At 36.7% G+C, this 13,670-nt stretch overlaps 1 protein-coding gene across 1 annotated transcript in view; it reads right to left on the bottom strand.

Moving 5' to 3' along the window:
• Positions 1–250: 250 nt before the first annotated feature.
• Positions 251–13,670, bottom strand: part of LOC107757289 (netrin-G2-like) — a 65,886-nt gene continuing 52,466 nt past the window's right edge. Inside the window, exons 9-15 of the mRNA XM_016574731.1 lie at positions 10,007–11,017; positions 9,075–9,176; positions 7,565–7,735; positions 7,037–7,108; positions 5,786–5,953; positions 3,423–3,557; positions 251–1,880 (exon numbers count right to left, since the gene is read on the bottom strand). Coding sequence (XP_016430217.1) covers positions 1,663–1,880; positions 3,423–3,557; positions 5,786–5,953; positions 7,037–7,108; positions 7,565–7,735; positions 9,075–9,176; positions 10,007–11,017 — 1,877 coding nt within the window. The 3' untranslated portion in view covers positions 251–1,662. The remainder of the gene's footprint in view (positions 1,881–3,422; positions 3,558–5,785; positions 5,954–7,036; positions 7,109–7,564; positions 7,736–9,074; positions 9,177–10,006; positions 11,018–13,670) is intronic.

The raw sequence follows: 13,670 nt of genomic DNA, 5'->3' as shown, positions 1-13,670 counted from the left end.
GATTTATTAATTTATTTCAGTGCAGATGGTTAGAGCAATGCAAACGGCTCAGCACATTTGATTCTGGGTCTGTAGACATATATGTGGCTGATTCACCTTGTGAAACTTTCTAAGGAATAAAAATGGGCTGATATTAATTACCCTTATTAGCTGTTGTGACTGTTATGTCGGTGTATGCTGCATCAGACACTAAATATATATGCTGTTAAAACTTTAATTTGCATATAGAAGGACAGAGTCTAAAGAAAGACAATTCACTCATGTCTCTTTGTGCTTTCTGATTGTCAGGTTTTATTCATTTATAATATTTATTCATAGTACTTTATTTACCCTGGCTCATTATGAATGTAAAGCATTTGTAAATATGAAATACATCAAAAAGCCCATGAGCCGCTAAAGATTTTGGCATTTCTTTGAGACTCACGCAAGGAAAATAAAATAAATTATTTGAAAAATAACCTGATTGCATGATATACAATGTGCCGACTTTCAATATGCATTTTTAATTGTTAATCTGAATGGCCATTCTAATTGTGCTGATTAACGATACATTTTTTTTCTGTGCTTCATAATTATTTATTTATTTGGGGTTCGTGGGACTTAGTGCTTTAGGAATGCACTTATATCACAGGTATCATTACAGAAGTGTGTTAATAAGCAGTCCTGAATGGTCATATCTGCACTGATGAATACATGCCAGTAACAATATGATGTGCGGGTTACATTGAGCTAAAGCTGTGCATGTAATGAACCGTTTATGCTTTATTTAAATGTAATGATATGGATGGAAAAATATTCCAGATATCTTAGAGATGCACTCTGCTGTATCATCAAATATAGTTTTACCATGGTGTGAATACCATATGCACTGCAATAAAGGCTGCAATGTCTTTACAATGGTAACATTTACTCAACAAAAATAACAATTTCTACGAAAAATATTGAAATAATAATTATAATATACAATACTTCATATTTCCTTTCAGATAGACCGATATATGTATATTTGTTCAGTGTGACCATTTAAAACCTCTTTCTACATTCCATAAACGTAATCTCAAACACAAGCTAGAGACGTTCATTCTTCATACTAGCGGGACGGCGATTAAACATCTTTTCCATTGGTTTCATCTACTTGTTACAACCTCAATGACAATAAAATGCAAGAAAAATGCAGCAATGAAAGGAAATGTAAAAACAAGTCTTCAAGAGAAGAAGAATAACTTGGCATAAGTAGGCTTCCGTGATATCGACCGTTTGTTGTTCGTTAAAACAAGCTAGCTAAATGCGGTGCTTGTACCTCAGTGAGCGTCAGAACTACAGAGAAAGTAGAAATGCAAAGGAAATGAAACCGCATCTATATATTTCCCCACTTTCTTTAGAGTTTTGTGTAGAGTGAGCTGAAACTGAACTTAAGTTCTTTTTATTCTGTTTTTGGTATAAAGTTCAGGCGATCAGTGTTGCTAGTAGACAAGCAATAAACTGCTCATCTCATGAAGGCGTTTTGACCTCAGTGCAGCCGCCGCCATTTCCAAAAAAGATTTCAGCACCGTGAGGCTGGGTCCGTACGCCATACGGGTTCAGGCCACTCTCTCTCTGTCCGCAGGGTTCAGCCCTTTGGCCTGTGTAGACTAGAATCGATTTCAGGACTAAGATGGGTTTCTAGGTGCTGGCTTTAAGCAGGCTGTTGGCTAGAAGGCAGAGCAGCAGCGTCAGTGTGCTGAGGTAGCAGGCCGATGCGCCATCGCACCCTTTTTCGCCCTGGCAGCGTGGCTGCTCACACAAAACACCCCTAAAGCTGGGTGGACACACGCACTTCTGGTTCTGGATACAGGAGCCGCCGTTCTGACACAGGAAGAACTCGTCGTCGCACACGTTTGCTGGGAGTAGAAGAAAGACAGAGAGGAGATTCTCATTAATGATGTTACATATCTAATCTTACATGTCTCTAAACATAAAGATAGATCATGTTTTAAGGGATTGTTCTATTGTCTTAAAGTTAAATTTTTCATCCTAAATGTAGGTAGTCATTTAGCAGATATATTTTACTCATAGTGACTTAAGGTGTTCACATTGACAGTTAACTGGAAGGGATTCATTTTCAGTGACTAAGAGGCCAAAGGTTGTGTGTGTGTGTGTGTGTGTCTGTATCTGTGTCTGTGTCTGTGTGTGTGTGTCTGTCTGTGTGTGTGTGTGTCTGTGTGTCTGTGTCTGTGTCTGTGTCTCTGTGTCTGTGTCTGTGTCTGTGTCTGTGTGTGGGTCAGAAAACTAGTGTATGTATGCTACCTTTCAAATGTTTCGGTAAAATTTAAAAAATGATTTTGAAAAGGGTATTTTATGCTCACCAAGCATTTATTTGGTCAAAAATAGTAAATAAAATAATAAAAGTACATAAAAATGATTAAAATCAATGTTGAAAACAGTTCCGCTGCTTAATATTTTTTGTTGAAACATGATACATTTCTTTTTCATGATTATTTGATGTATAGAAAGCTCAAAAGAACAGCATTTATTTGAAATTTACATTTTTTTTTGTAGCAATGTAAAAAACATTTACATCAATTTAACGCATACTTGCTGAATAAAAGTATCAGTTTCGTTAAAAAAATCATAATAACAGAAAATCAGAATCATTTATCAGAAAATAAATCATATATATTAATAAGTGTTTAAAATGCCACCATTAAATATTTAATAATAATTAAACCAAACCTCACAGAAAGCTGAATTGGAATTTAAAAACCAGTTAAAACTTTTTATATAAGTTTATGCGATGCTTGCATGAAAACCAGGTCTAATTACAGCAGAGATGATAATGATGGTAATGATCTGTGAATGATCATAATTTGTGTCAAATCCTAGGTTTGTCCTGATCCCGCAATAATGATAGAAATCTACAGACCTCCACCAGTCTTTTGGAGACTGGGCGTTTCAACTCCATGTACACATAATTTTCAGATCATTTTGTATAAAGCCTTAATCAAAAAGAACTGGGAGAAGAACTGGGAGCTGTCACAGTCACGTGTATATTTGTAAACAGTAATTTCATCGGTAGTGGTGGGTTGTGATAAGCTAATGTAGGTTTTGGGCTGTTTTCTAGTCCTTTGCTGACAGTGTTTAATTATACAGCCAATTCTTTGCAAGGTTTGAACCAGCAACACCTTCTTACCCTACCTCACTGCTTTAGCCACTGTCACCCCACCCACAAGTGTCTATAATGCACAGCTGCTGCGACCAGCAGGCTGTTGTTGGTAGTACAACAGCAAAGACCTCTGTGAGTAACAATGTTGCTCATATGTTTGAGTGAAATGACACCCATATGTTGTTCGTTCACAACACTTTATTTGTTTTTCGAGTGGTATCATCCATCACAGAATGACTAAGCCTGTGTTTAATGCTTTTGTGAAGGAAGTGTGACTTACGCACGCAGCCTTGCTTCCAGGTATATCCAGGCAGGCAGTCCTCACACTTCTGGCCCGTGGTGCCCTCTCTACACTGGCAGAAGCCTGTGTCATTGCACCGGGCGTGTAGAGAGCCCAGCTGATTACAGTTACACTCTGTGTATAGAAAATTGTAGACCAATTGTAGATAATTTTTGCTGAAACCTTGAAAAGGAAGGCTATGTTCTCTTTCTTTTGTGATAGATGTCATTGAACTATGAAAACACTGTAACTTTCATAAACTTTAAAACTCATAAATAGCTTGTTTCATGCTTACCAACATTACTGCTCTGCATATTCTTCAGAAGGATAGTTAGAGACCATTTTTTTAAAACTATGTTCCTGATGGGGCAGTAAAACCATATTGGATTCAACAGGAAACCTGCAGCTCTTTAAAAAATAGTTCACCCAAAAAATAAAAATTTGCTTAAAATGTTCTCACCCTCAGGCCATCCAAGTTGTAGATGAGTTTGTTTCTTCATCTGAACAGATTTGGGGAAATTCAGCATTACATCACTTGCTCACCGATGGTCCATCAGTACAAAAATCCACCCCTGTTGTCCTCCCACATCAACGTCCTCCAACACATTTCTTTAGAACTGCTTTGGATTGTTTTCACTTGTAAACTATGGTTGATCTGCACATATTTCTCTCCTGATCCAGACAAGATGACATTTTCTTTTTCTTCTCTATAGAGGGCTTGTATTTTAGCCGGAAGCAACATTTTGAAATTAAAAATGTCTTAATGATTAATGGACTGGAGTCATGTGGATTACTTGTGGATTATTGTGATGTTTTTATCAGCTGTTTGGACTCTCATTCTGACGGCACCCATTCACTGCAGAGGATCTATTGGTGAGCAAGTGATATAATGCTAAATTTCTCCAAATTTGTTCCAATGAAGAAACAAACTCATCTACATCCTGAATGGCCTGAGGGTTAGTAAATTTTTTGCAAATTTTACAAAACTATTCCTTAAAGTAAAAGTGCACAACAGCGGCACACAAAGGAAAGAGTTTTTAGATAAAAGTCTTAAAGCCATAGCAGCAAAAATGACCTGTATAATTCTGAGGGTCACAGAAATAAGTGATAAATGGTCATAAATGACTAACATTATTAGTGGACCTGCAGGAAAAATGAATGTTTAATATAAAATAATATTTAAAAATTATGTACAGTGTTTCAAAAGTTACAACATTTTGCCTAAAGGAAATATAGCATAGCCTGAAGGCAATAGGCATATATTCACATGTGTTTGCAGGAAAAATTCACTTCTATGTTTGCAAGTTGTCAGTTTTATGTGATCAGTGGTTGTTCATCGGTCAGGTTTTGCTCTATGCATTCACAAGGGTATCATTTTTTTCATCTGGGCAGCTGTCAGTCATAGCGCAGTGATTTATGTGTGTGTATTTTTCCAGTAGAGGTCACTGTATCATTATCAAAGTGTTGTGACAGATTGCTTGAGCAGCTCTTGGAGCAGTTTTCATTAAAAAAAAAATTCTCTTAGGATTTCTGATTGAATTCCCCCTGCCACCCAATTTATAAAGTCAACATGAAATCGAAATTCATTCTATTTACTTTTTTGATACACATTCCTTGTCATATAGTGAATGATTCATTTTATTCCAAAGAAAATATTTTGTCTTTATCAAAATGTCCAAACGCCTGTGAGTGTGACATGTATTTCCTTGTCATCACAAACCTCTCTTTTCAGTTTTACCATGTACTGTCCACTTTCATTCAAAAATTCAATAAAAAAAAAAATGCAATCAATTCCTCACAGATAAAATCCAATCCCATCCTACTGCACATTGTTTTTTTTTCTTGTTTAATATCTGGTATTACTTTTAGTAAAATGGGTTGCATGTGGCATTTCATGTTGGCTTTAAGATCATGCACAAATGAATACAAAATTGCTTGTTTTCAAATCACATTTCCTTTATAGTATTCTCATATAGCATAATTATACAGATATTGATAAAGCTTTAAGCTGGACAGTTGAAAATGCAAGTTGTTTAGTTTCCTAGATCTTAAGCAAAATGAAGACTGGAGTCTGGGAGAAGATTTCTTGCGATTCTATAGTAAAGGCTGTAAGATGAATGATGCATGATATTAGTATATTTAAATCCATACTTCTGTTGGACTTCAGTAGGTTAGAAATTGTCACAGGTATGGCAAGGTGGTGGCAGACCAAATGTTGGACCGTATGCACATGAGGAAAGATTTCTCGACCTTTCCAGTTCCATACATATCATTTGGCCAGAAAGGACAATTTCTGTGCAGCGTGGTGTGGGTGCGTCAGGGGAACAGTGAAACGGGTTGGCGTGGAGTGATATCTGACTGACCTATGCAAACATTCTCATCGTCCAGCTCGGCGGAAGCATTCCGGAAGTATCCGAGGCGGCAGTGCTGACAGTTCTGCCCTCTAGTGTTGTGTTTGCAGCTCACACAAGTCACAATGTTGATGAAATCAATGTAACTGCAGCGATTTGAGTGACCGTTGCACTCGCAGTCTGATGGAGAAAGAGTAGATAGGTGTTAGTCTGTGGATCAGGGAACGATATATATATATATATATATATATATACACCTTGCTACGTGTACTGCGTTAGGCTAACCGAGACTTGTCATTTGCACTTATATATTGTTGCTCTTTTGTTAGTTTTGACTGCTTTTATTGTCTTCATTTGTAAGTCACTTTGGATAAAAGCATCTGCTAAATGACTAAATAAATAAATAAATAAATAAATATGAAGTGAATTTTCTGGTGCTTAAATTCATTCTTTTCTCAGAAGAATAAATTGTAAAGATTTTTGGGATGCTTTTACATAACAGTCATTTAGACATCTCCAAACAGACTGATTAAACAGTATAAAGTCATTAGTATGAGTGAATAAATCCACCTGTAGGCCTTAATTAACATAGTTTAAATGGACATTAATATAACACTGATAATGAGCTGCTGTTTAAAGTTGTGTTTGAGAGGCTGATCCTTTCGATTCTTTGCTGTTTGGACACTTGGGGCTTTGAATAATTGATATGATGTTTTAAAGATGCTGGCGACGTGGGTTCCTGCTGTGTCACAGTCAGCTAAGCAGTGGGATGGGGGGGTAAGAGTAGCTAATTAAATATAAATGCTCAATTACTCCCCAGATTGGTGAAGGGATGGAGCGATGTTTCACAAACGATCTTGCATCTTCAGCAGACAGCTGTCTAACACACTCGACGAGTGAAAATGCAAAGTAGCTAGTTTCTAGAAGAGGACGCTTTTGATTATACAGCCCGGGGGAGATCCTTCTGTTTTCTAGCAAACACAATACATCATGAGCGGCTTACCTTATGAGACAAAGCAAAAAAAAACATGCGAGCACAAAGAAAAGAGAGAGACAAGAAAGGGCGACATGGAAGAGCGGAAATGAATAACATTTAAGAAGCAATTTTTCCACAGTTTCCATATTAGTGTCTGTCCATATTCAGAAAAACAGAAATCAAAACTGAATTGTCCTTTATGAGAAGCATTGCCCACAGGAGCGCTAATGCCTATAAATACATCATTCATATAAAATGTCATTGAAACCCTATAAATAATGCCTTACCTTGAAATCTGATGTACGCTATTTTTGACAACTGCGTTTTTGGCCCCCCAGGGATCAAAATCCTCGCAACAACTTCAGAATAAAAGCAACGTTATTATCTTTGTTGGATATTTGTTGGCTAACACGACTGCACTATTGGGACAAATCACTCAACAATGTGGAAAAATTCACTGTAAGGGACGAAAATGTGAAACTAGATACACTGGAATGATGCTACTGTTATTTAGGAAAACTGATACTGTAAGCAAAACAGCCTAAAACTAGAAGAAACTAGGGTTTAGAGTTTCTTTCTTGTGGATCTAATGGCAGCTAAACCAATCAATACACTACAAGCTGTAAATGTTCTTCACTAACAGATACTCCATCTCATCCACAGCAGCATTACTGGAAGATACAATGCAGTCAAGCAGAAATGTATTTTTAGACCGCAGTCATTTAAACGTTGTCAGATGAGTGCAATATCTGTTTGTGTCATTTCTATAGTGTAGCTACGCACGGTACACACACTCAACTACAAATGCTGGATACCTTTTTTCTCATAGTCTTTCTTTTCATAATCTTTTTCTTTCTTTTTTTCCTTCTCTTTCTTTTCCTCTTTGGCTCCCCTGCTCTCTCCGGTTTTCCCAGCCTCGTTATGCATTCCGGAAGTATCCGAGGCGGCAGTGCTGACAGTTCTGCCCTCTAGTGTTGTGTTTGCAGCTCACACAAGTCACAATGTTGATGAAATCAATGTAACTGCAGCGATTTGAGTGACCGTTGCACTCGCAGTCTGATGGAGAAAGAGTAGATAGGTGTTAGTCTGTGGATCAGGGAACGAGGGACAGGAAAGGGAAAAGACACAGGAAACTCATGGATGTGAGGGCATGGGCATGACATGTAGACGCTAAGAAGACTATAAACTAGGCTAAGACTATTTAGCCAGCAGGAAAGGCTGGCAGGTATTTAACCCTACCTAAAAAAATTATGTGAATTAGATTATAGACCATATTAGCTAGTTGATTTCCAGTCCAGCCTTACTGACAAATCCTACCTTAACAACTGTTGCTCTCCACTATGTCATCAGATGAGTTATTGCTTTTATCTAATGTAAGTTTATGGAGAATTTCTGGGATCATTTTAAACTATTTTACAGATACAGAATTTTACAGAAGTACAGGCTGTCACCTTCATTCCCAAATAAACATGCATGATACAGTTGCTTGAAAGTAAATTAATGTTATGTAATTGACATGTTGTTATACACTAACTAAAATGTTGTTATACACTAACTAAAATGTTGACAGTTTTATAGTATATTGGTATATTGTACAAACTCTAGAAACACCAGTGTTATCACTTGTTATCACTATCAAAAAAGGCTTTCCTTTTTTTTATTTTTTTATTTATTTATTTTTTACTTTAACACGCATTTGCCTCTAGTTTGATTGATACTCTTTGCAGTTTTTCATTATGTTACTGTATCGTTTAACAACTACTTGGGAAATAAAAATGTTTTGCAGCCAGTGTCATGATTCATTCCAGCCCACATAGGAATAATATCCAATAATGTTTACCACTTCATGAGCACTTTTTAATGAAAATTACACCGCTCATGGAAATCTCCAGTTCATTCCTATGGGATGTACTGTAAAGCTTGTCTGAGTCAGCAACAGTAAACCACCAAGGCTTAGCGAAGGGTCAACTGTGGATCACTGTATAGCCTAGATTGCTTTCCTTATGGTCTCTTATTTTTCATTTTCATTTATGCACTATTTGCTGTAAAACTATAATTATTTGGGTTACAATTTATTTTACATTATGTGTACATACAGTGTACTTACCAAAGAAAGTACGGTTGTATAATGTACCTACATGTGTTAAGGTTAGGTTCAGGGTTACCACCTAGTTATTTATAATAATAAGTTCATAGTAAGTACACGTGGAACAGGGCTGTAAAATAAAGTGTTGACATTATTTTGTTTATTCTAATTCTATTATTTCAAAGTTTAAGACACATATGTTAACCAAGTAATAATACTTCTTGTCTGGGGCTATTAACTATAGTTTATATTCTTTTTTTCCTTCTCTTTCTTTTCCTCTTTGGCTTCCCTGCTCTCTCCGGTTTTCCCAGCCTCGTTATTCTTCTTAATGTCACCAGATACTGTTTACACCAGAGAGATCATGAGTGTTTGAAGAAGAACACGTCACATCGCTTTATTTTCCAGTTCATTTTATTCATTGTTCAGATGTGATACATGATTTGTTTTATGCTGACATAGTGGTTGAATATTTAAGGATATTGTTTCAAACATTTTTTCATGGAATGTACAAAAGGTCTGTTCATTAACACGGTGTAATTGCAAGAGAATGTAATTAAGGCTTGAACCAAAGGAGGTCCTAATACATTTTTTTAATCAGTTCTTTCTTTCCGAATCCGTATTGTGCATTCAAACTATTCTTGATAAACTGTATACAACTTCAGCGTTTTGTTTTAAAAGTCTTTAAAGGGATAGTTCACTCAAAATGACAAATCTATCATTATTTACTCACCCTTTTGTCATTCCAATCCCATATGACTTCCTTTCTACTGTGGGAAAGGAATCAAAAGGAATCTTTTATTTATATAGAATATTCCCCAAAAAAAAACAAAAACTTTTTTTCCCCATATAATGAAAGTGAATGGGGACTGAGGCTGTCATTTTGCCAAACAACACCTTTTGTGTTCCACAGAAGAACGTAAGTCATACAGGTTTGGAACGACATAAGGGTGAGTAAATGATGACAGAATCTTCATTTACTATTCCTTTAAGAGAGGCAGGCCTCTGGCTTACTGTTCTGAAGGCAATTTGGGTTGCGTGACACAAACTTCAACAGATTACACCTCCAAAATTAACATTTGAAGCTCCTTTAAAAGTGTATAATTGTGTAATTTGCACTTTAACAGGGATTATACTTGTCAGAAAATTTAGATGTCAGATTTTCTGTGGGTACCTGGGGCTTCTGCGTTTTTATCTTTCTTCTCCAGGTTTGTTGCTGTTTTTTCCTCCTTGGACGCAGCTAGAGGAACTTCACTGTTTTCTCCTACTTCAGACGGAGGTTTACTGTCAGGAGAATCGTTATCTTTCTTCTCCAGATTTGTTGCTGTTTTTTCCTGCTCGGTCTCAACAAGAGGAACTTCACCTTCAAATGGAGGTTTACTGTCAGTCTCAGCATTAGGTTGAGGAGCAGCATCAGTGACTGTTTCTGCACCTGCTATGACAATTTGAGCACCATCACCTTGACCTTTTGGAGCTGGTTCGATTTCATCAGACACATTGGTTGCTTCTGCATCACCTGGACCTTCTGGAGCTGGTTCGATTTCATCAGACACATTGGTTGCTTCTGCATCACCTGGACCTTCAGGAGCCACAGTAGTAGTCGCAGGAGCATCCGAGTCTGAGGTTGCTGGGGCAATGGAAGCAATCTCTGGAGAAACTGTAACTATTGCTGGAGCATCTGTTACAGCTGCTATGGCATCATTTGCAGGCGCATCACCATCAGATGCAGGAGTTAGAGGAACATCAGATGCTGGGACAAACAAATCAATGTCTGGAGGGAGTGTTTTAAATGCAGCATCAGTTGAGGACACAACTGTGCTTGTAACTAAGGTTACCGCAGTATTTCCTGTAACCATTGCACCCGCTTCCACAGGAGATCTATCAGAAACCAGTGAAACTGCATCAACAGCAATAGAGGTTGGCAGTTGGATTGTGCTAGCTGATGCTGAAGATGTTGCTTCAGAAGTTGCCATGGTTGCAGAAGGTGTTGTTGCCATGGTTGCAGAAGATATTGCTTGGGTGTCCATATTAAGTGTTGTAGCAGTGCCATCAGAGGATGAGGCAAATGAATCGGTAACCTCAGGAAGAACAGAGAGTGGATTGCTTGTAACAAAGTCAGTTGTTGCAGTCACGGTGTCGGTTGCTGTGGTGGGCGCATCGGGTATCACATCTGGTGCTGCGGAAACTGTAATTGTGTACAGAGCATAAAGAGTCAGATATCTAAACCGTTCTGTCAAAAGCAGTATAGATGCCTACGAATGCCATTGGTGTCCTTTGGGCTTACATACTGTACATAATGGATGTTATTGCAGCATTTCAACCTTTGACCATTTCCAGTTCAGCAGAAACGGGATACACAAGATCTGATAGAATAATTTCCCCCGTTCGTGCCCCTGTCCAACCCTTCAAGGACAGGACTCACTGCGTTTTCCTGTTATGGTTTCATGTATCTATCTCTCTCTCCATAAGTTCAATAAATTGTCCCCTTTTTGGTCTTCCTTACCATGACCTGGTCTCTTTTCTCTTATGAAATATTTAGCAGGTGTTCATTCAATAGCTATTCAAAAATAGATCTGAAAGAATTGAGCTCCGGCCTTCAGCTGAGCCTCTACCGCCACGCCATGTGCTCTCGAAAGTGATTGTGTTTCACAATAACAGAGTATTTAATGATTTATCTCCTGAGGCTGGGCTTGCCATTTTCATAGCTACAGCTTCAGCACCATTAGGTTCGAAAAGCGAATACTACACACACCTGGTGTGAGGCAGAAATGGTGGGATAGGTGAGGTAGTGGCATATTAATTTAAATACACAAACAAAGTGAAAAAAACGCATTCACAGTCGACAAAACTGAACACCTGCTAAATAGCATATCCAATTGGAAAATCAATCTGCTTTGTAAGAGAAATGCACTGCTTGTAAATGCAGTAAATGAGCATATACTCATTGCAATAAATATATTAGTGATATCGAAATTTTCACCAAAAAAATAATTAACATTTGTTTATTAAAAAATATATTTTTATATTAAAAAGTAACTTAAAAAAGAAATATGAGGCTCATATTGGTTGTTTATTATTATATTATATTATATTATATTATATTATATTATATTATATTATATATTATTATATTATATTATATTATATTATATTATATTATATTATATTATATCATTTAAGCTGTAAAGATGTCTGAACCATCCTTTTTTAGTTCCTGCAGTATTCTGGCTTTTAAAACTGTGTGCATTTTAATGTCGAGGAAAAAAACTGAATGGAAAACATTAGTAATCAACATAATGTCACAGATGCTGAGCTTTTGTTTTATTTGTATTGAATCCTGAACATTTTTTAAGTCTGTAAAATTTTATTATCAGTTATTTAATTTAATTTTTAATTTTTATGTTTACAGCTGAAAGCCCGTTTAAATTGGTAATGGATTGTAAAGCATCAGTGCGGCATCATCATCAAAACGCTCCACCTGCCCTGCTGACTTCAATGCTTGATTCAAGAAGACAGTTTAAGGAGCCGCCACATGGTACGTTACTTGGCACCCTGGCCTATATATATTATGAGTGATTTAGCACAGCAGTAATCATGTTTAATCTCCACAACCTGCTATACCTCAGATCAGAATATAGAGCACCATTATGGCCATCAGTCATGAGTGGAATTACAGTGGAACGTGATTCCCTGCATGCACTGCAATCCTCAAGGTCTCCTATATGGTAAGGGAGAGCAAAGAAACTGGAGGGAATTTACGAAGTAGTAGTTCACTTGCTATTGGCCTTGTTTACTTGCCTATAATGACTGTCTTGTTTTTGTACCTTATATGAATTATATTAATATTTGTGCACAATTTTTACAGTGCAGTTTTTAAAGTGCTGCACTATTTTGCTGTTGCTTAGTGAATGATATGCAGGTTTAGAGCATATCTGAAACGGTTTAGTGAATTTGTCCCACTGCTTTAAATCCTATATTTTTCAGATTTTAGATTAGATTTTGACTATTTATTAATATTTTAATTAGTTTTTATTTTCATATTATTTTACTTTTAGTAGTTTTGTTCTTCTTTTGTCTTAAATATATCTATAAAAATTAATTTTTATTTGAGTTTTAGTTATTTTACTTCAAGTGACCCTAACTGAAAATGAGAAATGTTGCCTTGGCGACTAGTTGAAATAAAATGATAACATGATCAAATTATATTATTTTTCTGGTTTTAGTTTGAGTTAACAATGATACTAGACTACTAAAGGTGTTTCAGACAGCACATTTCAATTGAGTATCTTAATGTTGCTACATTACTAGCATTGTTGGGTCAAGAATTTAGAGAAATGCTCTTGCTTGTTCCTGTCTGAAATGCTTTGTGTCGAGAAGTTTTTTGTTTGTTTGTTATACCAGGTACCAAATTGTAATCATCCTACCCATGAAGTGAACCCTGGACTTATAGCATAGCATTATAAAATGAAGTCACACAAATTCAGATGTTCTAGGCTCTTCTGAAAGCTTGTAAAGATTCAAAGTGCCTTCTAATAGAATAACTGTAATGTATGCATTCTCACAACCAGGAGGGCAAGAGAACAAAACTCAATGTATGACTTTAAACATGCTCCCTGTTGAATATTTCACCTCTCAATTATTAACACAAGTGAGACCGAATAAATTAAGAATGTCTAACCTAAATAGATGGACACATGCTTGCAGGGTGCGAACTACGGGGGAGCTTGGCTCCCGTTAATAAGACATGGGCTCCCCTGAAAACGGGATTTGTGAAATTTTGGGGGGTCTCAAAACATATTGACAATGTGTTATTTTGACGTGCAATTTCAGTTTTGTGT

Source organism: Sinocyclocheilus rhinocerous, unplaced genomic scaffold, assembly GCF_001515625.1.
Source record: "Sinocyclocheilus rhinocerous isolate Xijiao unplaced genomic scaffold, SAMN03320098_v1.1 scaffold293, whole genome shotgun sequence".
In the NCBI taxonomy this organism is placed as follows: domain Eukaryota; kingdom Metazoa; phylum Chordata; class Actinopteri; order Cypriniformes; family Cyprinidae; genus Sinocyclocheilus; species Sinocyclocheilus rhinocerous.
Note: the sequence above shows the minus strand (reverse complement) of the source record. Positions and strands in the feature narration are given on the sequence as shown.